Here is a 24,775-nt window from a genome sequence, read left to right as displayed (position 1 = left end):
TGTCACTAAAGTCTTTGGTACTATCCAATGGTTCAACACCAGAAAGTGATATGATCTTATCAATGAAAATGACATCAAAGAAGTATTATTTTACCTCTGTACCCTAAGAACCATAATTCCTTTCCATCTGACTCATAGTTGAAACTTTTCATGTGTTGTCTCCCTCTGAAAAATGTGAGTTCCTTGAGAGCAAAAGGGCTTTCTTATGTTTCAATTTGTATCTTTAGCATTTGATGCAGTATAGAACTTTGCTATTGTAAGTATTGAATAAATATTTTATTTGTGTCTATTCCTCCAACCATTCATTCATTCATCCACCCACCAATTCATTCATCATTCTATCTCTTCATCCAACCATTTATTTATCTCTTTCCATCTAACCATTCACTCATCCATCCATCATTTTATCTATTCATTCAACTATTCATTTATTCATTCATCCATTCAAGTGTTCATTTGTCTTCCATCCATTCATTTATCCATCTATCCACCCATCAATTCATTATTCCATTCATCCAACTATTCATTTATTCATCCACTGTATGTGCACGAATGTTGGTGGCAGCCCTCTTTGTAGCGGCCAGAAACTGGAAACTGAGGGGATGCCCATCAATGGGAGAATGGGTGAATAAATTGTGGTATATGAACAGTCATCCATCCATCCATCCATCCATCCAAACATTTAATAAACCATGCTAGGAGTTCAAGATATCTTGGGCTCTTTGATCGGCAACAAGTGGATTAAAATTAATCCAGTGGCTAGATAATAACAGAATTTTGAGGTCTAAGGTCTTACTTAATAATATATACTTTGTATTTATACGTCTGCTCTTCATCACTCCTAACCCAGTAGGGTCCGCTCAAAGGAACATAGCCTCTTAAGCCACGTGCTCCAGCGGAGGCGCGATGGCGAGTTTGCGCAGAAGCCGGGAGGTAGATTGGGGTGGGGCCAGAGCACGCGGAGCTCAGTCTCCGGAAGTGGAAGGGCGGAACCCGGTAGCAGGAGGACCTGCCCGCTACTGGATTCCGGTTGCACCGTTCCGGCACTTCTTTCTCTGGTTTCGTTGTTTCCACCCGGGCTCACTTGGTGGACGGCTCGAACGCCATCCAACTATGGAGCCTGTGAGCTCCGGGAACAGGGGCCTTCCTCAGTCTTTGGAACAGCCTGCAGCATCGGATAACCGGCTGTTTCTGGTGAAAGGTGCGCGCGGCAGCTGTCTTGAGCCTTGAGGAGCCTTGAGCTCGGCCCCGGCGCGGGCGGTTCTGCCCAGGCCCCCGGCGCTGCTGCGCTGTCCTTAGAGGTTATGTTTGTGATTGTGGGAGGCGTAGGCTGAGCGGAAACCCTAGTGCGCCCCCTTCCTCCCTGGGGCCGTAGACCCTCAGCTTAGTTCGGCTCTGCCTCTAACGAACGACCCGTTGGGCTTGCGGAGACCTCTCTGCTCTGAGCCTCGGTTTTCCCATCTGTAGAAAATCAGATAACCTAAGGACCAGATAAACCAGCCCCAAAACAACACCCAGGGCTGACAGTAGGGTCTGGGGAGGGGAAGGCGCTTTAGGTGTAATACTATCTCACATTGGTTAGGACTTATAGGCTTACCAAGTATTCTCAGTCACCTTATGAGGTAGGTACGGCGGTCGTCACTGGTGATATTGCAGATATTGGGTAGCCCCTTCTGCAGCAGAAGAGAACAGTCTCAGAAAAATTAAGCAACTTGCCCAAGCATTGTTAAGTGGCAGAATCTAGATCTGAAATCAGGACTTCTGACTTCCATTCAGTACATTTTCCTTGAAACTGACCTCGATTGCTCTTTTCAGAATGAGCTTATTTTAATGGGAAAAACAAAATAAAAAAAAAAAATCACTTTTCTAGCCTATGGCTTTACACAAATATAGATCCTAAACAGTTGTATTAACTTTCTGTTTTCTCCTTTGCAGGATAGACGATAAACATTTCTTTCTGATTTTTTAAAATAAATGAGTGCAGAGCATGTCTTAAATTTTCTTTTGAAATCTTCCTTTAGTCTTTTTTTAAACTTTTCTGAGGTTATTAAGTTTTTTTTATTTACTCTTTGACAGGTGGAATTTTTCTTGGTACAGCTGCTGCTGCAGGAATGCTGGCTGGTTTTCTTACCACTTTGTCATTAGCTAAAAAGAAAAGCCCTCAGTGGTTCAATAAGGTTTGTGATCTAATAATTCATTTGCATCTGTATTATTTTTGCTATATGGAATGATATTTTGATGGTGTTTCTAAGAGATCTTTGAATATATACATAGAATCTAAAGTTATTTTTGTTGTTGTTAGTTTCAAAAGGTATTATTAAGGATTAATTATTAAAACAAAGTATTAAGCATTTACACGCTTAATTATTATTATGTTAAGTGCTTTATAATTCTTATTTCATTTGATTTTTAAGTAAAAAAAAGTTCTTCCTTTTATGTTGGAATACACAAAAGCCACTTGTGGTGTTTTTTTTCTTTAAAATAACGTAATGGTTCTCTCTGGGTGAAAGCAGGTTTCTCAGGGAGGTTTTCTGGAGGCAACCTTAGTTTCAGTTAAGAGTAATAATCACCTCAAAATGCAGCCAGGTGATAAAAGTTCAAACATTTATTTTCTCCTTCCAAAATAGCCTAGTTAGCTTTTCTTAGAGGCCTCTCTCTCTCCTTGGTTCTAAGAGCTCTTGCAGCTTGTCCTTTGCCTCTGCTTTCTTCAGCCTCCAGCCAGCACAAAGATGGAATGAATGTCGTGTCTCCTTCACTTGGGGCTCGGCTAGCTTTCTGGAGAGCCTTTCAGACCAGCTTGGTCTCAGTGGGGAAAGTGCAGGAGCCCAGCCACCACAGTGGTGTGAGATGAAGATGAATCTGGTTGCACCTCCAAGAGAGGGCTTCTCCTCAACTGAACTGATGCTCCCTTCTCCATGTAGAGGCTCTCCGAGAGCCTCTATCTGTTTCTTATATATGAGAGAGTGGAATTGTGGGATATCTCCCAACGTATTCTCTGGCCCTAAGAGCTTCAAGGGAAGTGTGAATTCAGATATCTCATACTAAACCCTGAAATTTCCCAAACATGTGAACTCCAATGAGTAAAGATGTGAACACAAGCATTGTATCAATTAATTCTACTTAGTACCTTGTTTCAGGTTCTGGCCCAAAACATCTCCTTGTAAGCTCGATATAGGATACTGAACCATGCTAAATTAGATAACTATTGTCTCTATCAGCTCTAATGACTTAACAGTTTGTAAAGATTCCAACCCAAACCTGCAGAATGGATCTTCTCTTGTGAGAGGATGATACAAGGAGATTGAGAGGCTGTTGCTGTTGTCTGACCTCTCTCCTCTTCCCTCTGCCTCCAATTTATCTCATTCCCAGTCCGCAACACCTGTATCAGCAAAGGCTGCCCTACAACTCCTTCAGATATTATGATCCTCAGCTGTGGAAGCTCTCAGAGAATTGACCTGTCCCTTAACACTTTTTAAAAATGGGGACAAATTTATATCCTGTTTTCAAATAAAATTTCAATTCTATTACAAGGTAAAGAGATGTCATGTAGATATTTATAATTAGATGGGGTTGGAATTGCATAAAGGAATAAACCCTTAAACTGTTTAATACTAAAATTGCTCCTAGGAATAGTGGCTTCTTAATCACCAGAAAAAACGTATTTAAAAGGGCTTCCACAAACACTTTTGCACATGTGGATCCTTTTCCCTTGTTTATGATCTTTCTGGGATACAAGCCTTAGTAGAAACACTACTGGATCAGAGGGTATGCATAGTTTGATAGCCTTTTGGGCATAGTTCCAAATGGTTCTCCAGAATGATTGATTAGCTCACAATATAATTGTTTCTAGAGATAATAGGGAGTCACTGGAATTTGTTGAGTAGAAAGATGGCATGATCAAACATGTACTTTAGGAGATTTGTTCAGCGCTCCATGTTATCTCATTTCATCTATATAACAATTCTGTGAGGTGAGTGTTATTCCCATTTTACACAATAGAGATTGAGACTGAGAGGTTAGGTAATTTGTTTGGAGTCACACAGATAGGAAGTGATTCACATTAGGTTTCCTGGATTTCAGGTCTACCCTTGACACTGCTAAAAGCTCTGCAGGTTCTTATTACCTCCAGGATCAAATATAAAACCTTGGTTTGGCATTTAAAACTTTTCATAACCTTGGCTTTTCTATCTTTTCAGTCTCTTTGCCCTTGACTCTCATCCTTGTACTTTATAGTCAAAGAACAAATAATCTATTGATGTTCCTTGTACACAGAATTCTATCTCCTGATTCCATGCTTTTTCTAGAGCTGTACCCTATGGTTGGATGCTGTCTTTAAGCACTATTAAGTGCCTCCAAGCTTTTCTGACTTCCTGTAAAGACTCAGCTCAGATCCTATAACTCTTTCATTAATACTACTGGACTTTCAAGGAGTTGATTTCTTAATCTGGCCTCTTCAAGGATTCAGTATTCATATGAGTCTGGGATCCAGGTCTAACCTTACTTTTAATGACTATTTCAGGTACATGGTGGATTTTGTGGTTTAGGCTGAGAACTTAATCATCATTTATAGTAATTCTATAGGAAAATGTCATGAATTCCAAGCAGTTGACTTCTAAGTAAGTTTTTGAAGCACAACCCATTCATAAACTGGGGTTATTGTATTTTTTAGGATAATGCTTAACTCATTTTTTTAGCTTTTAGTTTTCATAGGAACTTTGAGAGAAATTGATGTAGTTTGCTATTAAGGGACCAGAACTGGACCAGAACCAGATCAGAACCGAAGAGACTACATTTTCTAGTCTTAACTTTGCAATCAATTAACTTGACTCGGGGAAATAACACCCTGTATTTGCATTTACTGATCTGTCATTGGACACTATTTTTAACTTGATACTAGTTAGTAGATTTAACTGCTAAAGAATAATTTGCTATATGGTTATGTAGGCAGCTAGGTGGCATAGTGGATAGAGTGCTTAGACCCATTTTTCTGAGTTCAAATCCTGCCTCAGACATTTACTAGCTGTGTAACCCTGTGCAAATCACTTAACCTTGTTTACCTCAGTTCCTCATCTCAAAAAGATCTGGAGAAATAAATGGCAAACCAATATCTTTGTGGGTCACAAATTATCTGGCACAAGTAAAAAGTCACTGAACAACAAAAAGATTATACAGCACTATCTTTTCATGGATACCAGTTCTAATCATTTTTTCAGGTAAGGGTAAGTCATTTAAGAAATTAATACTTAATAAGGTTTTAGAAAGAATGAACTTAAGCAAAGATATGATTAGAGACTACTAAAGTGACAATCAGTTTTTAACACTGATAGTTTCTTTCATAAATGTAGAAGGAATATTTTTGTTCATTCGAAGTGACTTGAGTAATTAGGAAGGTTAAAAGAGTAATAGGTTATTAGTTTAGTAAATGTTGGTTGATGGAAGGCTTATCTCTCTTTTCCTACATATGAATAATAATAATAAAAAAAAGACAATGCTGATTAATTATTTAAAATTTCTTTCAGTGATCTGATTGACAGAGTAAATCTGATTTTTAAAAAAAAGGCCCCATGTATTTTAAATTAGTGACTAGTTTAATATTTGAAAATTATAGTAATTATAGAAAATTATAGTTAAATGGCATGTTTGTTGAAAGGAAATTTAAAAATATCTGGTTTTTGCTTTAGTTATATAGATAATTTATAAGTTTTGGCAATTATTTAATTAAGAAGACCTAGATTCAAAGCCTACTTCTGACACAAATTAGGTATATGGCTAGGGCATGGTCCCTTTAACTGTTAGTTTGCTTTAGTGGAAGGAATTTTTACAGTAGGAGCTTACCACATTGAATTTTAGGTTGAATAAAAAAAAACATTCTCTACAATGCTAGTTGTTCAAACAAAAAACTGGAAAGGATTTCCTAAGCCATCTGATCCAACTCCTTTGTTTTACATGTAAAGAAACTGAGTCTACGAGGCTTGTCACCTGCGTAGTAAGTAGAAAAGGTGGGATTTGAACGCAGATTCTCAGAATCAAGATCCAGTGTTCTTTCCACTGTACTAATATCTTGTCTCATATTGTAGAATGACCAAAGGGAGAAAAAACATCCCTTAAATTCCCCAAATTCTCCCAATAGGCATTATTAATCTGTTTGGTTGGAAGTGACTAAGTTCCCAATAACTCCTCAAGTATCTGCTTCACTTTTAGGTAAATAAAAGAACCAAATTATTCAGTTTTCTGATAACTGCAAGGTTAGGCTGAAAAAAAAAATTACATCACTGCTTTGTGTTAATTTTATAAAAATGAAAATTATATTTCTAAGGTTATAGCATATATCAAAAATGTAAGGGAAATATGATTACATGATTAAAATGTATCTTTTGAGCTAATGAGTAAATCAGTTTGATTTAATTTAAATGTTCTCTAAAAATGAGATTGATGAGAGTTATTGAACTTTTATTCTTCACTGTTTTATTGACTTTCAATTAACTCTGAGTAAGTTACTTAATGGTCTTGTCCTTTAATATCTATACTTGTATAAAGGATTATTAATTTTTGCCAGCTACTTCCTCAGAAAAGTATAGGTAAATATTAAGAAGATGAAATACACCCTAATATTGAGATAGCAGTATATACTAAATGTAGTTATATGCAGGAGAGTCTTGTAAAATGTAGTACAGTATTTACAACATGGTTTGGGGATTCACTATATGCAAATATTCATTATCTTATTAAGAATTTTTGATATTTAAATTTTAAAATAAGTTCTGGGAAATAATAAAGGAAAATGTAAGGACAATTGAATTGCTAAAATAAAGCCTAAACAAAAAAAGATTATAATCAGACAGAACTGTGGATATGTATGTAATATATATCTATTTACTTTTTTCTTGCTAGTGTTTCAAATGACATTTCATTTCAGGAATGGCTTTATATTGCCTCCAGGAGGAAACACAAAGTGCTCTATTTGGCATTCAAATACTCTTTCTCCTATTTCTATTTTGTCAGTCTTATTTTTTTCTTGTCAACATTTTTTAATTAATGTTTTCTTCATTTTTAAATCTATCCTTATTTGGTGTAGTTAAAACAAAATATTAAAATTTTAGTGTACTTCCATTGCATGTTATGCTTGATTTTGGTTTTAGATATTTTTAGTGATATTAAACAAAGTTCCCTCCTTTGTTTTTTAGATTCCTAGCACAAGTAAATGGTGTTTTTTTCAAATACTTTTTACATCTATTGAAATAATTGTAGTTTTGAATGGTTTTATTTCTAATATGACTAAATTGTTTTTCTAATTTTGAACCATCTTTGCATTCCTAGTATAAATCCAGTTTGGTTCTAATGAATGATTTCTTGTATAAATCTTTGTAGCCTGTTAGACAGGATTTTATTTCAATTTTCTTTTGATATTCCGTAGGTCACCAATAGATGTATGAAATTCTATCAGGGCTTTTTAAACTTTTTCCACTCATGATTCCTTTTTACCCAAGAAATTTTTATGTGATCCTGGGTATATAATATGCAAATAAAAATTTACAAATATGAAATAGCTATATGTCATAATTGACTGATGATAAATCATAAAGAAATTTATTTTATAATAATTATTTGGTATACATACAGTTTTGCCACTTATTAAAGATGAAAGCAAATGTGCATACTAATAAATGTGCTTGTTTATTTTTACATAAAGAATTAAATCTTGGTAGAATATTAGATACTTTTTATTGTTGCCAAATTTTTTGAGATTTCTAAAATCTACAATTTTAAGAAACTGCTCTAAATCAGCACTTTGCTTCTTGCTTACACTGTTTCTGAGCAATTTTTCTGAATGATTTCTTGGAGTATGGCATTCAAGTTTTCATCTTCAAGGTGCTATTTAAAAAAATTTTTTTTTCAACAGACTTTTCAAATATGTGGAAAACTAGATGGGAGGGTTTTTTCCTTTGCATTTCTAGCACCTTTGCACACTGCCTGACATAAAATTAGTTTTTGGTACACGGTCAGTTATTGCTTAGTTATATAAAGAATGCTTAATTTATTTTATATATGTATATATATATATGTATGTATATATGCATTTTATCACTACAATAACAAAATTGCTTTGGTCTCCTTAATGATTTTTAAATATATGACATTATCCGCTAATTCCTTTTTCTTTACTTTATCACCTCTCTTCTAAAAGATGAAAGTTTAATTTCATTATTAGTCTTTGAAGTCATTACATTATAGTTTTTCCTTTTTCTGGAATGTTTCTTAGTAGAATCTTTTTACATTCTTTCAAATTCTGTTTTTTTGATTTTTAGAGTTTTCACGTGTACTTTTAATCTTTTGTTTCATTTTTCCTTTTTCCTTTGCATTTTTGTTTTCAAATTCTGTGGCCTTTTTTGGGGGGAGGGGAAATAATTGAATGCTGTGAAGCATGCCTCTCTGTCTTTTCTAACTTCTTTAGTTTCTGGCCAGAACTCTAATTTTTTCCTCTTCTTTATACTTTCACTTAATTTTCCAGCCATGTTGTCAAATATCTTCAATGAGGATGAGCATGGTATCAAATTCAAGTATCACACTAATGATAAATTTTTCAACTTGAAAAGCCTACAAGCCAGGATTAAAGCGGAGGGAGTATTGGTGGATGATTTTGCATTTGCAGATCATTATACACTCAATGCAGCCTCAGAAGCTGAGATACAACAAAGTATGAATTAAGTCCCTGCTGTATGTGTTAATTTTGGCCTAACACCATCAAAAAAACCCACAGGTGCTCCATTACCCAACATTACACCATCCATATATGAAACCATAGATAGGAAATGGAGAATTTTTGAATAAGGTGGATAAGTTCACTTACTTTCCAGGATTGTACACATTGATAATGAAGTTGTCACACACATTGTCAGAACTAGCTCAGTATTTGGGAGGCTCTGAAAGAATGTGTGGGAGAGAAGAGGTATTAGATCAACTACCGGTCTGACGGTCTGCAAGTGCTGTTGTGCTGGCTTCATTATTGCATGCTTATGAGACCTAGATCATATACCAGTACCATGCCAGGAACCTGAATTGTTTCCTTTTCAATTGTCTTAGGAAAATTCTGAAGTTTACCTGGTAGGATATGATACCAGACACCGAGATCCTTTCTCAGACTAACCCATCATGTATTTAAATTACTGTAGAGCGCAACTCTGATGGATTGGTCATGTTATTTGAATGCCTAACTCATGCTTGCCAAGAAAGTCTTTTATGGAGAACTTATACAGGGCAAACACTTACATGATAGCCAGGAAAAAATGATACAAGGACACTCAAGATGTCTCTTAACTTTGGAATTGATTATTTGACATGAGAAACACTGGTACAGGACTGCACAGCTTGCCCATCAGAGAGAGTTCTGTGGTCTGTGATGTACAGAGTTAGAAAATCTATCTCAAATGTTTACTTGGATTTTTGTGCCCAACCTGTGATAGAACACTGAACTCAGTGTGGCTGAGCAGCCACAGACACATGTTAACTTGACTTTTTAACATAATGATATCATGTTAAGGGGTCTAAAAGAATGTGAAGGGTAACTACTAATTTTCTGAATGCTCTTCTATATCATTTTTTAGATTGTTAGAATTGGTTCATTGTTTGAAGAAGTCTTATGGAATTGATTGTGGTACCTTCTTCCTCAAGAGATTTTTATTTATTTTCCATTGTTATGAAGTACTTTTGCACTGAAACTTTTCTTTTTCTGAAAGTCTGATCATTTCTTGGTCAACTTTTGTCTGTTTCTTTATCAATGCCTTTTTTATTATTTACTTTCTAAAAATTTTCTTCTTGATGCCAGTTCTTTTCCTTCTTAAAGCCTTGTGCTTTTGTATTATTCCTTCAGTCCTTTTTGTTCTTTGTCATCTTTCACCAAGACTAGATATAGTCTCTGTCTCTTAGCAGGTAAGGGTGAGCAATTGGGATCTTATTTTAGGAGATTCTAAGTTACCTGTTTGTCAACCTTCTTTTCTTTAAACTCCCTTGGCTGTTCCTCTGGGAACTGGTCATGAAGGGGTGAAGAAAAGGGTGCCTCAGGACATTGAAAAGAGAGGCCTGCACACTTTTTTTCCAGCCTCATCTCTTCTACTGACTACCAGTTTTCTCTTTGCTGAATTTAGGGTTGCTAGGGTTAGCATATGGTCTTTGTGAGAGGGTTTAAATTCGTAGTTCTTGCCTTAAATTAGTAACCAATTAGGTTAGTTTTCACACAAACATTATGAGAATACACAGAACTACAAAAAGTATCAAGTAAGAAAGTTATTAATACAAGATGCCAAATATTTGAAAAATTGAGACACTTTTCTCCTTATCTCCATTATATGAAGCTGATTGTTTGGGTGTGTGAGAAGAGGAGGGTGGGTAGGAGGGCAAGAATTTGAGGATGGTAAATTGGTCTTCAGTGATTGTTTCTTTAAGAATTAACTTGGTGGGCCAGACATGATTGCATGTTCCTGTAATCCTTGCTACCAAGGTAGCTGAGACTGACACATCTCTTGAACTCAGGAAATCTGAGCAGCAGCAGGGATAAAACCCCATCACCTGTCTGTACTAAGTCTGGCAGCAGTGTGGTAAAGGGATGGGGGAGGAACCCAACTACCCAGGGAAGATTGAATGTTTTCAGGTTAGAAATGGAGCAGGTCAAGCTTTCTTTGCAGATCATTGGGATTGGCTCCTGCTCAAGTGGGCACTATACTTCTAGCCTGGGCAAGATCGAAAGGCCTAGTTAAAAACAGCTACCATTAGCAGTTACTTTGTGGTGGATTCTCTGACTTGAGCCCTTTCGGCTAGCTGACTTAGTAGATAGAAGGTTGATTTTGCAGTAAGGAACCCATGAGTTTGCTCCCACTAAGACATTAGCAGTGTGACCCCAGAGAGCTCACTTCACATATTGGGCTCCAGTTTCTTCATCTGTAAAGGGCATAATAATAGCACCTACCTCACAGTTCTTGTGTGGATTGAATGAGATAACATACGTAAAACACCTCACCTATCTTAAAGTGCTATTACTGTATTATTTATTTAGTGGGTGGAAAGCTGTCCCTGGAATAACCTCTCCTTTGGCCATTTTCCCAGTGGCTTAGTAGATAGAACACCAGAGTTGGACTCAGGAAGGCCTCAATTTGAATCCTGGGTCAGATACTTGTTAGCTGTATGAGTCTGGACAAGCCACTTAATCTCCCCAAGATTTCATTTCCTCATCTGTAAAATGCATTCAGGGGCCTGTGAGGTCTTTAGTAGTACTGTCTATGATTTTCGCTCATAAATTTTTATTCTTGGATTAATTTTCTTATCTATGATTCTGACTCACCTCATTCTCCTGCTATTCTGTTTTTGTTTCCAGGGAATTACTGCCACAGCTGCTTTACCAGAGAGCGGTTCTTCTCTTGCCTTGCGAGCGTTGGGTTGGGGGTCACTTTACGCATGGTGTGGTGTTGGTGTAATCAGTTTTGCCATCTGGAAAGCTTTAGGAGTTCACAGTGTAAGTACCATCACTGTTTTCTCTGAACTAAACCTTAGTATGCATAACCACTCTATCTGCTGCAGATTTTAAAAACTTAGCTAATTTTAGTTTTTTCTCTCTAACACACATATGTACATAGAGCCCACTGAAGTTGTCCAAATTCTCACTAGTGCTCATTGTACATTAAACTGACACAAGACAATGATTTAAGTAATTGAATATAATATATAACGTGATAAAATGACCCTTTAAAAATTTTTAATTTTTCTTATAGCAAGGGATATAAATGACCTGGGTTCTATCCTATTTCTGCCTCTCTGTAATCCTGTGACTTTGGACAAACTGCTTAACCAACCTAGCTAGACCTCACTTTGTAAAAGAATGTACTCAGGAATTCTTAATCTTTTTTGTATCATGGATCCCTTTGGCAATTTGGTAAAGAATCTGGGCCTTTTTTCAGAATAATGATTTTAAATAATTGAAAAAAATGCTATACATAAAGATGTAATTTTTTTTTTTCCCTTTCAAGTTCATATGCCATATCCTCCCACACACATTCCCAGACTAGAAGACTTTTACATCTATCAGTTATAAAATTCTGTGAAGTATGCTACTTGATTTCAGATTTCACAAGCATACTTTAAAAGTATGTTAATGCATTTTGAAAGTATTTAAAAATTCCACATTATTTAGTGATCTTTAAGACATACAAATTATTTGATAAATTGACCTAAGGAGATGTAAACATTTGTTGTGGTGGTTTTTTAAGTAAGTAGAAAGAGTTTTGTAGTTATTCCATCATAAAAATTACTCTATTCTTAATTCTCTGAAGTTTGAATTTTATATCAAAAAAAGTAAAAGAATTATTGATGCAGTCACAATAGTTTCTCAGTAGTTTTCTCAAAAAGACAATATATTTTTATTTTTTTCATATTTTATAAATTTTATATGTTGATATGTGAATAAAAGTAATGAAATTAGTAATGATTTTTATAATTCCTCTTTTCTTTAAACATTGCTGAAAAGAAAAGAAAAATCTCTCCCCAAAAGTCATATTGTTATAAAATTGCTTAAATCCTTCCATGACTTATTACAAATACTTTTAATTTAGTTTAAAATGAGGTAAACATTTTCAAATTGATGCTCTGCTCTCCTAACCTCCCATAACCACTATAGTCATTGAAATCAGTATTTTTATTTTTAGAGATTGTGTGATTCTGGATAAGACACTTAGCCTCTGAAAAATCTTCATTTTTTCCATCTGAAAAATGAGTAAGTCAGGCTAAAATATTCCTGAAGCTTTCCATAGTCCCCAAATTCAGTTATTATTTGAGATTACTAAATCACCATTCTTCCTCGTGATTCTATCCCTTATAGCATGGCTGGAATAATCTTTGTTAGACATAGATATGATCATTTTACTCCTTGGCTCAAAAATATTTAACTTCTCACTTGCTTCCTGAGTAAACTTCACAATCTTGACCATAGCATTCAATACTCATGACAATTTGCTATCGACTTTTCTTTATTTCCTCTTGTTATTTTGCCCTTGGTATCTCATATTCCAACTTTTTGTGTTGTTCCTCCTGCCTAGAATATCCTCCTTCTCTTTGTCTGTTGGATTTCTCCTCATCCTGTAAAGTCACTCAGATGCTGCCTCCTTCTTAAAGCCTTCCCTGACCTCCTGTGGTGGTGACAACTTTCCCTTTGAATCTTATGTAACACTAGGATTACAACTCTTTATTGCATTTATCATATGATAATGTAAATGCTAATAGCTATTAATGTTAGCTGTTCTCTAGACATCAGTTTGCTTATTCATTTCTTCTTCCCTTTCTAAATGAATAGAAATAGCTCAAATAATCCATTGATCAAAGTAGGATATTGTTGTGTTCTGCTTTCTAGAGCTCCACACTAGGGTGAAAAAGCATACTGTCTTAGTGGAAGAGAGAAGAGGCGAGACTCCTGATGATGGTGAAAATATGGAGTCCGTTTATTCTCATTCTTTCACCTTTATATCCCCTAATACCCTTATATAATCAAAGCAACACTGCACATGCACTAAGTATAAACTGTGCAGGTGGGACCATATAAACAACTTGCTATTGTGTGTAGTTTGCCACTTGGTATCACTCTACTTCAATCACAACACAGGTTGTCCACTGCTCCCTGACTTTTCAGGAAGGCTTTTTTTCTATCCCATGATTTCCAACCATTGAACCCAGATCCTTTCTTTATTTTGCTTTCCTATAATGTATTTACTTTGCTCAACACTTTCACCTATGTATCTATATCATTTATCTGTCTATGTGTATCTTCTCCTGTGTTCAGTCTTTGGCCTCTTAATATTTTTCATCTTTTATTTCTTCCTCTTTCTGCTTGTCCAAAGGTCTTCCTTGTTCCTCTTCTATCCTGAGGGCTTCATTGTGAGCTCAGCACTTTTTGACCAAAATCTTCATCTGGGCACTGTATTTTCTTAGATATGTTAAACTAAGGTGTTACAGAATGAGAAACAGAAATGTAAAACAGTTACTGTGATACTACCTTAGCAACCCCCTATATGTTAGTTAGCCTAATTTGATCAGACTGTTTCTTTGATCACAAAAAATGATAGTATTCTTGAAATGTAGTAGCTAACATGCTGTCTTAATGCCTTCTGAACACAAGCTATGCAGGCAGAATCTATCAAACTACCTTTGTCTTATATATTGAGCAATGGAAGTGCACCTGCAGCTATACTTTTACCTTTTCTGATGAATACAAATGGCTTATTGAAAACCCACCATAGCCAAAAATATCAGCACAGGCCCTGGGACTCAGAGTTCTTTGGACAAAAGTACTTCCAGGCACATAAAGTAGCTGGGATTAGGCCCAGAGTTAATAAAGGAATTAATAAGGGCCTGACTTGGTTTTGTTGTGTTTTCACCAGAGAATAATTTATATGTTCAAAGTAGTCAGTTCTAATGATCTCTTTGGTCAATTTCATTATAATTTCATTATAAAAAATTTGAAGCATTAATCTAAAATTGTCATTCTTTTAGTACTTAGTAATTATGTAAACAAAATTATAATGGTAGAGGGTTGCCAAAATTGTTATTTATCAGTTATTCACTTGAGATTCTCCTTGCTTAGCAGTTTTACATATATATGTAAAATATAAGTTACTATTAAAAAAAAGTTAACTCACTAATTACTATTTTTCCACTTGGCCATTCAAGCTCTGTACTCCTATCTTTTTTCTCTCTATTCCTATTCACTTTCTTCTATTTTCTCTTCTCAAGAAGTCAAGCAGTGCATTGCAATGATTTAAAAACACTAGTGTCCACTTTACTTGAGTGGCAGCATAATAGATTCTTTACTCTATATGTATCACTCTGCTTTAAATGTGTTTCTTGTAAACAACATATGGTATTTCTGGCTTTTAATCCAGTCTGCTATCTGCTTCTGTTTTATGGGAGAGTTCATGCCATTCACATTCACAGTTAAAATTACTAATTCTGTATTTCCCACCATCTTATTTTCTGCAAGTTAGATGTTTCTCTTTCCTTTTCTTCTTTCTCTCATCAGTGTTTTGCTTCTGACCACCATGTCTCTCAATCTTCCCTTCCCTTTTACAGCCCTTCCCCCTCTTTCTTATCCCTTTCCCCTTTTACTTCTTTTCTTCCTTCTATTAGCCTCATCCTTTACTTAATCCTTTCCTTTCCTTTTTCTCTATAGGATGAGACAAATTTCTATATCAAACTAAATATGTCTGATATTCTTTCTTTTAGCCAAATTAAATGAGATTAAGATTCACACAGTGCTCATCTCTCTCCTTTCTTTCACTCAGCTGTAATAGGTCTTTTTTTTGCTTCTACATGTAATGTAATTTACCCGTCAGGTCCTCCTAACTTCAGGGCTAGTACTCTCCACTGTACCACCTAGATACCCCCTAATTTCTTTTTTATATCATCACCTGCTACTGGAAATTTGTTACCCTCCAAATATTTGTGAGTTCTGTCACTCCTGTTTAGAGGCTTGATCTGGTGTTGATTCTGAGTGAGGCCAGGAAGAGTTCAAAGACCTGTCTTCTCTCTGCCATTTTGGCTCTACCCCATGATGTCCACTTTAAATTTTATACACTGAACACATCATTTTTGTCAGCAAGTATTTACTCATTCATTCCCAATAAGAGTAATGTCAATAGCAGTCCCAACCCCATTTAGGCAGTGAATTGAGAATTTTTTTTTTTAATAAGATGATGGAGTATATTTTCATTATTGCTTTTTGGCAGTGTGGTTCAGTACTTAAAATTTAATTCAGAGCAACACCACTATATAGCAGTAAATTATCATGAAATAATAATTGGGTATCACAACATAAACATTCTTTGGATTTTATTTTCTTTTTAAAAAAGTAATCTGAACATCTCAATATATCCCTTCACTCTCTCACTGAGCAAATAATTAAAAACAAAAAACTTTGAAAAATAAAGCCCTGGATACATAAGTGTATTCTCAAGTTGATCATGTCTAAAAATACTCCTCTGTCTCTCTCCATTTTGTTTGTCACCTTTCTCTTAGGAGGTGAAAGGTGTTTTTCATTCTTTGGATTTGTGATTTATCATGTTGATCAAAATTTTAAAATCTTTCAAAGTTGTTTTTCTCTGGAATGGCTCTTCTAGTAGATTACTTCTCTGTGCATCAGTTCAGTTTCTTCTGAAACTGTCCATTTCATCATTTCTTGTTAACACAATAATGTTTCATATATTCCTAAACCACAATTTGTTTAGCCATTGTTTGACTATTAGTATTTGTTTAGTCATCATTCCTTAAAAAGATATCCTGTTAAGTTTTGCCTAGTAGTAGTATAGCTAAGGCACAGGGGATGCTTAGTTTGCCAGCTTTCTGAGACCTTTTTAATTTTACTCATTTTTTTCTTATATTCCCCTTTTGTTCACTTTCTGACTCCTTCCCTTTTTGAATGTATTTCTCCTGAACCTGAACCTCAGAGCTGACCCAGCCTTAGTTCCTCCTCATCCCTCCCTCATACAAGCTGGTACCTTGTCTGACTACCTTCTGTCTTTTGTTCTCCGGGAGAGTTTTGCATCCCTTGGCAGAGTTTGCGTCTGCTTTTCTATATCAATCAGAGTTGAGATCTTCTGCTTGTTACTGTTGTCAAGATGATGGGGTGAGGACAAGAGCTGGTTATGGTGGCAGAAACCAAGGCTGCAGCTGGAAAATTTCTAAGTAGATCCCAGCACACGTCAGAAGGCTGGGTTTTGTTAGTTGTCAAGAGCATAGGGGCTTGTGGTGGGATTTGCTGAATGAACAAGTATTGGATTAATTTTCTCTGCTTTTATAAGGTGTTACATTGTTATATATTTTAATGTTTTGGCCTGTGGAGATAGCTGTAATTGCTTTTCTTCAGGCACATACTTTCTCTTTTGGAAGAGTATTTGGGACTCAGTGAACATTGTAGAAAAGGCCTCATCTTCCATCATTTGGTCACATGACCTGTGTAATACTTGGTCACTAGTTCTGTGATTTTATTTACATGGACACTCTATCTAGTACTGTAGGTCAGAACCCATCTATGCTCTTTCCTCCTGTGCAACTGTTGTTCATATCCTCTAAATCCTCCACAGGGGAGCCATTCATAGTTCTAGAGGAGCTCTGTGGATCTACTGACATTGTGTGGGTATAGTGGATTATACAGGCAGTCCCATTCTTGACCTGTATGACCAGCCCACTATTTTCTAGGCTTAACATCTTTTAGTCATTTTTCTTGTGTAATTCTTTATCGGTAGTCAGTCACACAGTGAGAGAATTTAATCTTCAGTTCTCTCTCCACACAGATACATAGAAATCAGAGGGATTCAAGTTTCTACCTTTTGGTCAAGAGAGTATATACATATATGTGGTAATTATGATATTAGAAAAAGGGAAATTTATAGTTGTCTGTGATCAAATTTTATCAACACCATTTCTTAGGAAAAAATCAATCCCTATGAATAAGGAAAACATGTTTAATATATAAACATTAGCATATAGTTAGAAATAAGACAGGTCTGTGTGTATAAGGCAAGATAGAGAATCAAGGCACTTTGGGGAGTAATTCACACAGTAAATCTAATTATGTTTCAGTGTGAAATTGCTGACTTCAGGTAGATCTAGCTCAAGGAAAAGTGCCATCTGATGACTGACCTGGAGAGCTTTTAATTTAAAAAAAAAAAAAAAAGCTTACTTTCACTACCTTAAACCACAGCTACATCTGCTGGCCACGAAAGGAAGTAAACACATCTCTTCAAGTTCTTTCAGACTATTTTTTCTGTTGGCTTTTTCTTCTTATTTTTTTTAATCCTTATGATTAAAAAAAATAAGAAAACAAAGCCAAACCTTATGGTTATTTCTTTGAAAAGAATAAAGATATTTCCATTTATATTTTTTGGTCATTTTTTTAAAAAATAAGCTTACTGAACTTAAGAGCTAATGGAAATTAGAAATCCAATCCTGTGTTTTCATTTCCACTTTATAAAAACTCCTTTAAAAGGAATCAACAATTAGTCTGTAATCAGTAAACATTTAGTAAATATCTACTATGTTGCCAGGTACTATCCTAAGCACTTGTATACAAAAAAAAAGGACACATAGCCAAGAAATTTGTACAAACAAGTTGTGGATAGGATAAAGAGGAAATAATTAACAGAGCAGCACTAGGAAAAAAAGGGGGAGTTGGGAAATGCTTCCTTTAGAAAATGGGATTTGACTTCCAACTTGGAAAAAAAAAAAATCTAACAAAGTCAGGAGGCAGTGATGAAGAAAGAGAGTATTCCAGGCATGGAGAACAGAGAAAATGTCTGCAGCCCAGAGATGGGATGTCTTGTTCATAGAACAGCCTGGAGGCCGTTGTCACTGAACTGAAAAGTACATGTTGTGGGGAGTAAGGTGTAAGAAAGGTGAAAGAGTAGAGGAGTTGGGGCAAGTTTAGGATGAAATCCTTTAGGGCTTTTGGCACCAAATAGATTTTCGGTTTTAATTGTGGAGATGATTGGGAGCCAGTGGAGTTTGAGTAGGAATATCAGAGCCTTAGGAAAAGCACTTTGGCAGGTGAGTAGAGGATGGGGTGGAGTAGAGAGGATCTTGTGCAGCGGGCTGGACAGGAGGTGGTAAAGGCCTGTACCAGGGTGGTGTCAGAATTGGGGGGGATAGAGGGGGAGTAGTTGAGAGATTTTTCAGAAGTGAAATGGTAACAAATTTGGTATGGGAGAGACTGAACTGCTGAATATGAAGCCTCGGTTGTGAGTCTGAGAGTTGGGGGGATGGAATGGTGCCCTGGGCAATAATAGGGAAGTGGGAAAGTTTAGGGGGAAAGGCATTGAGTTATGTTTTGGACATACTAAGTTTAAAATGTCTGCTGGACATCCAATACAGTAAAATTAGTACAAATAATTGCCTCCTCTTTATAAATGAGGAAACTGAGGCAAGCTAGTTGGGGGGGAACTGAAACTCACATCAAGACAGACTCTAACTCTCAGCCTTTTCTGCTTTTACTACATTCTAAATGCAAAAAATATCTTCTTCATGGTAGTAACTATTTTAAAAATAATTTATCAGCATCTTTCATTTTTTAAATCTTTTAAATGGACTAAAGTAAACCCATGCTATTAATTAATACTGTTATATAATTGTAATTTCGAGTGACTCTTTTGCCATCAAGGTGTTAGAGAAGATACAGCTGAAGGTATGGACTGTGATTGTAGTTTCATCATTTTCAGCTGTACTTAGGACTATTTTTCTTTTATGAACATATAAATAAAATGACCCATAGTTAGTGACACTTGAAAATATTTCTGGAGTAGTTTGTATTTGTTTATTCAGCTATAGGTAATAGTTAAATATAGCTGAATAAATGGGGTAGATTTTTTTCTCAGTTTTAGGGAAGCAAATTTCCAGTGCAATTATGATATTAAAATAATATATTATTTTGCACCTAGTCTAACATTACATTCTGTTTCTCAGATTAATGGTTCCTACAAAAATGAAAGTTCATATCATTTTCACTGCCAACATTTATTGAGAATATGATTGGAAATCATAAAGACACAATTCATGCCCTCTGGAAGACCTGTAATTAGTAAAATCTCAAGGATAAGAGAGAATGTGGAATAAAGAATGGAGATAATTTCATAATATATTTCAATCTATTTTAAAACTTTAAAATTATTATGAAATACTAGAAAATTATCTCTGCGATTAAGGAAAAAATATTTTAAAAGTAATGTTTTCTTCTCATTCTGTGATCCATACTGCTTGTGTTCTGCGCTATTTTGAATTCATTACTTGTTTTTAAAACAAAACCTTATTGGAACATTTTTAAAACATAAAAATAGTTTCACATTGTTATATTTTGCAAAGTCACGAAAACTTAGTTAGAAAATAGTGATACTGATTTTCAATCTCATTATATTAAAACCTTACCTTGTAAAAGAAGCAGCTGACATTGGGGAGAAAAAGCTGACCTATGAGTTTGGAAGACCAGAATTCCAGTGTTGCTTCTGACACATCCTGTTTGTGGCATCCTGGGCAAGTCTTTTAACTTCTCAGTATTGTAGGCAACACTCTAAAACTACAAATTATAGCAAAAATGCTGACCTGCATTGGTAAGGAGTGTATGTGTGTGTGTATGGGGGCTGGGAAGAGGGAGGGAGTGGGGAGTTTCTTCATACAAGAGTTTGCTTTATCAGTGAAATCACAGAACCAATCCCCATTCCCCTTTATTCTGGATAACTAATCATTTACCATGTCAGTGTTGCTTTGTTAAGCTCTGAGATGTCACAGTGGAAAACCAGCACTGACAGTCTTTTTAAAAAAGATTTTTCCATATGTAAGTAACTATTTTATGACGATGTATAAGTTTTTAAAAAGTCTGGGGATTTCTAGAATCTGATCACTTGGCCATATAACATAGAAACTCCATTTTCTCAAATTACTCAGCTAACCAGACTCATAGGAAGTTAATCAACAGACCTGAATACCAATTTGTTATTTTATGATGAAATAATTTAACAATAGAAATTGCAATATTTGTGTCAGCCTATAGTAAATTTGTTTCCCAGTAGGAAATCATACAGAGAAAGCCAATTTAAACCTAAAAGGTTGTTTAAATGGCGTGACCTTTTCCATCTTTTTAGTTTATGTTGGCAAGACTAACTCTCAAAAGACTTTATTTTTTTTTCTAAGTTCTGTGCATAGAAGGTAATTTGTCACCCAGGTGAGCAGTGAAGCTTGCATGGTCATATGATCTAAATGGCTAATGTAAAACACAAGCATGGATAATAACTACAACCAGATATAGCTAGTGCTTTTACAAATCAGCGTTCTTTTCTGTTAAAAATTTAGTTTAAAAAATATTTTTGGTAATTATCTTAATTGATAAGGTTTAAAATAGAATATAATGAAGAACAGATACCTAGGAACAATCAAGTAGTCTCTTCTTCATGATCCAGTATTTTAAACTGTCCTGATTTTTCCTTCTGGAGTTCACTAAAATTAAGTAGACAGAAAAATTACTTATACTGAATTCTGCCTTAAAGCCAGAAAGCATATAGAGTTTCTAGTTCTGATTTTGAAACTTGAGAGCGTCAGAAAATTTGAAACCTTAAAATGTTAAAAAGTTTTTCTACAATTAGCATTCTCTACCTTTCCATTCTTTTTCCATTTTTTTATGTGAGGAGAAAATTGATTTTCTGTTTCAGATTGCCAAAAACCCAAAGAGAGTGAGTTTTGACTATCTGTACATACACATACTGTGTGAATCCCTTGTTATATACAGTCCTTTTATAATTCAAAGGGAGTTGATTTTACATTTTTGACTTCTTCACTGGGGACCTGCCCTTAAAACCTAGATAATAATAGGGCAGATTTTCAACAATCAGGCATTTATTAAATGCTTATAACATTCTGTGATCACTGTACTTAGAACTGGGAGTTATACAATTATTTAAAAAGATCTGGTCCTTTTCATTATGGAGTTCATAAAATAGTAAAAAGAATACATGAACTGCAATCTAGTAAAAAGATTACACAAATTGCAAAATATGTGACAAATGTATGAGAAAGGGATGTCAGTGGATCTGTGAATATAAATATTCCATCTTGTGAAGCAGATAGCACATCAGTACTAACCTCTCATGGATGACTTTTCCTCATGTCCTCCCATAAACCTATATAACAAAAGTGGTGGAGTCTTCCTCTAAATTCAGCTTATTCCCTGGATACCAATGGAGCATATGAGCTGTTTATCAGTAATACTTTGTTCATAATACCAGGAAAGTATGTATTCTTTTATTTTTCTGTGCATACATTTCTTTGATAAAATCCTTTATGGTACATTTTCTTTCTTCTTCTTCATTTTTTTTTTCCTGAGGCAATTGCTTGGGGCAATTGCCCAAGGTCACATGACTAGGAAGTGTTAAGTGTCTGAGATCAGATTTGAACTCAGGTCTTCCTGACTTCAGTCTATCCATTGCACCACCTAACTCCTCCCTGGTACATTTTCTATACACTTCTTTGTTTGCATGCACCCACTAAAAAAGATGACCTTTGTTTCAGAGAAGATCTTGGTGTTATTAAAAATGTTACCTAATTTCCCCAAAGAATATTGAGGTTATTCTCTTCATCCTTTTTAGTTTTGGGGACTAACTATGAGTTGTCCATCTTTCAGGAAAATAAAATATTCATCAAAGATTTTGTTTTTCCTGTTTGGATCTAGCAGATAATTAGTTCAATTCTACACTTTCCTCTCCTCTTGGATCCTATCCCCCCTTTTTTTGTCACTTCTCAGGCTTTGTGAGATCCAACCCTGGCTTACTTTCATCATCCATCTCCTCTGCTCCTACTGAATAAGCTAGGAAATGGCCAAACCAGTTGGTCCATTATGATCAATTTACTTATGATTTCTTACTTGAATTATTTGTAGTCTCCTAATTGGTCTCCCATCGTAAGTCTCTTCCCTCTCCAATCCATTTATAGAGCTTCCAAAGCGATTCCTTTAAAGAAGTGATTCTCAAACTTTTGTTCTCAGTATCTTCGTGTTGTTTCAGAGACCCCCAACAATTCTTTGGACTACACTTTGAGAACCACTGCTTGAAAGTGTCTGTCTATCCATATCCCCACCCTCCCCACCCCTCCTTACTCAGTAAACTTCAGTTACTTCTTATTACCTGTAGATTCAAATTATAAAGTTCTCAGTTTCCCATTTAGCTTGTCATAATAACTCCAGCTTTCCCTTCTAAATTACACATTAATTTCCTGCCCACACTCTGTGTCCAGCAAAACTATCCTTGCTGTTCCTCATATATGACACTTGCTTTTTTTTTTCTTTGTGCAGATACGTGACTTTTATTTTTTATTTTTTAAATTTTTAATAGCTTTTTATTAATAAGTTATATGCATGGGTAATTTTACAGCATTGACAATTGCCAAACCTTTTGTTCCAATTTTTCCCCTCCTTCCTCCCACCCCTTCCCCTAGATGGCAGGATGACCAATACAAGTTAAACATGTTAAAGTATAAATTAAATACAAAATATATATGTCCAAACTGGTATTTTGCTATACAAAAAAAACCAGACTCTGAAATATTGTACATTTAGCCTGTGAAGGAAATCAAAAATGCAGGCAGGCAAAAATATAGGGATTGGGAATTCTTTGTAATGGTTCTTAGTCATCTCCCAGAGTTCTTTCACTGAGTGTAAATGGTTCAATTCATTACTGCTCCATTGGAATGATTTGGTTCATCTCATTGTTGAAAATGGCCAGGTCCGTCAGAATTGATCATCATATAGTATTGTTGTTGAAGTATATAATGACCTCCTGGCTCTGCTCGTTTCACTCAGCATCAGTTCCTGGAAGTCTCTCCAGGCCTTTCTGAAATCATCCTGTTGGTCATTTCTTATTGAACAACAATATTCCATAATATTCATATACCACAACTTATTCAGCCATTCTCCAATTGATGGGCATCCATTCAATTTCCAGTTTCTGGCCACTACAAACAGGGTTGCCACAAACATTTTGGCACATACAGGTCCCTTTCCCTTCTTTAATATCTCTTTGGGATATAAGCCCAGTAGTAACACTGTTGGATCAAAGGGTATGCACAGTTTGATAACTTTTTGAGTGTAGTTCCAAATCGCTCTCCAGAATGGTTGGACGTATTCACAATTCTGTGGTGTTGTCTTCTTTTGTATAATATATAATGGTTCTCTGTGGGAGCAGGTTTCTTGGGGAGGTTTTCTGGAGGCACCCTTAGTTTCAGTTTAAAGTAGTAATCACTTCAAATGCAGCCAGGAGTTAAAATCCAGTCCTTTATTGTGTCCTTCAAAGTCTTGAGCTTCAGCCCCTAGCTCCCTCCAAATGTCTCCAGCCAGCACAAAGGTGGAATGTGGCTTCTGTCTTTCTGTGTCTCCCAGAGCGCTCTTTGGCCCTGAGAGCTTCTTGCTTATATGCTGTACGCTGAGTACACACCAATCATTATATCACTGGAAAACCATTATTTGTTGTAGGATTAAATCAATTCTAAACTAGATTTAAACATTGTCTCCTCAATTCCACTTAGTACCTTGTTTCAAGTTCTGGCCCATAACATCTCCTTATAGGATCAGCTCAATCATACTGAACCATGCTAAATTAGATAATTATTGTCTATCAATTCTAATGACTTAACACTTTGTAAGGATTCCAATACAATTCCACCAACAATGTATTAGTGTCCCTGTTTTCCCCATATCCCTTCCAACATTCCGCATTATCCTTCCCTGTCATTCTAGCCAGTCTGACAGGTGTGTAGTGGTATCTCAGAGTTATGACACCTGCTTTTACACTGACTGTCCTTCATGCCTTAAATATACTCCCTCCTCTTCTCTGCCTCTCAGAATCCCTGATTTCCCTCAGAATTCAACTTGGGGGCCATCTTGGAGTCTTTGTGTATCCTCCCAACTGCTAGTAGTTCCCTCCCTTTCCCCAAATTACTTTGTAAAATGAAAATGTTAAGGAATTTTCCAAAAACCACACAAGATGTCAAGAAATTAATAAATCAACCTGAGAAAATTATAGAAACTTGGCTACTACAAGTGATTATTCTTTTACTCATTTAGGAAGTATGAAAAGTTCTTCTACCAACTTAAAATGGATTATTCAGCCTTGACCATTAGATAAAGACAGCTGAGAACAGAGTGGAGACACCTGGCAATCAGCATAAAGAATTAGCCATGCTTTTTGGGCCTGTGTTAAATAATAAGCAAGTCATC

General features: G+C 35.6%; 1 protein-coding gene across 1 annotated transcript in view; it reads left to right on the top strand.

Annotated features, from left to right (window-relative positions):
* Positions 1 to 1,018: 1,018 nt before the first annotated feature.
* The window catches only part of TMEM242 (transmembrane protein 242), a 56,395-nt gene continuing 32,638 nt past the window's right edge, over positions 1,019 to 24,775 (top strand). Inside the window, exons 1-3 of the mRNA XM_051997998.1 lie at positions 1,019 to 1,201; positions 2,077 to 2,177; positions 11,366 to 11,503. Coding sequence (XP_051853958.1) covers positions 1,114 to 1,201; positions 2,077 to 2,177; positions 11,366 to 11,503 — 327 coding nt within the window. The 5' untranslated portion in view covers positions 1,019 to 1,113. The remainder of the gene's footprint in view (positions 1,202 to 2,076; positions 2,178 to 11,365; positions 11,504 to 24,775) is intronic.

This window comes from Antechinus flavipes, chromosome 4 (genome assembly GCF_016432865.1).
Source record: "Antechinus flavipes isolate AdamAnt ecotype Samford, QLD, Australia chromosome 4, AdamAnt_v2, whole genome shotgun sequence".
NCBI classification, from domain to species: domain Eukaryota; kingdom Metazoa; phylum Chordata; class Mammalia; order Dasyuromorphia; family Dasyuridae; genus Antechinus; species Antechinus flavipes.
The sequence above is the reverse complement of the archived record's forward strand: the minus strand, read 5'-3'. Positions and strand labels throughout refer to the sequence as shown.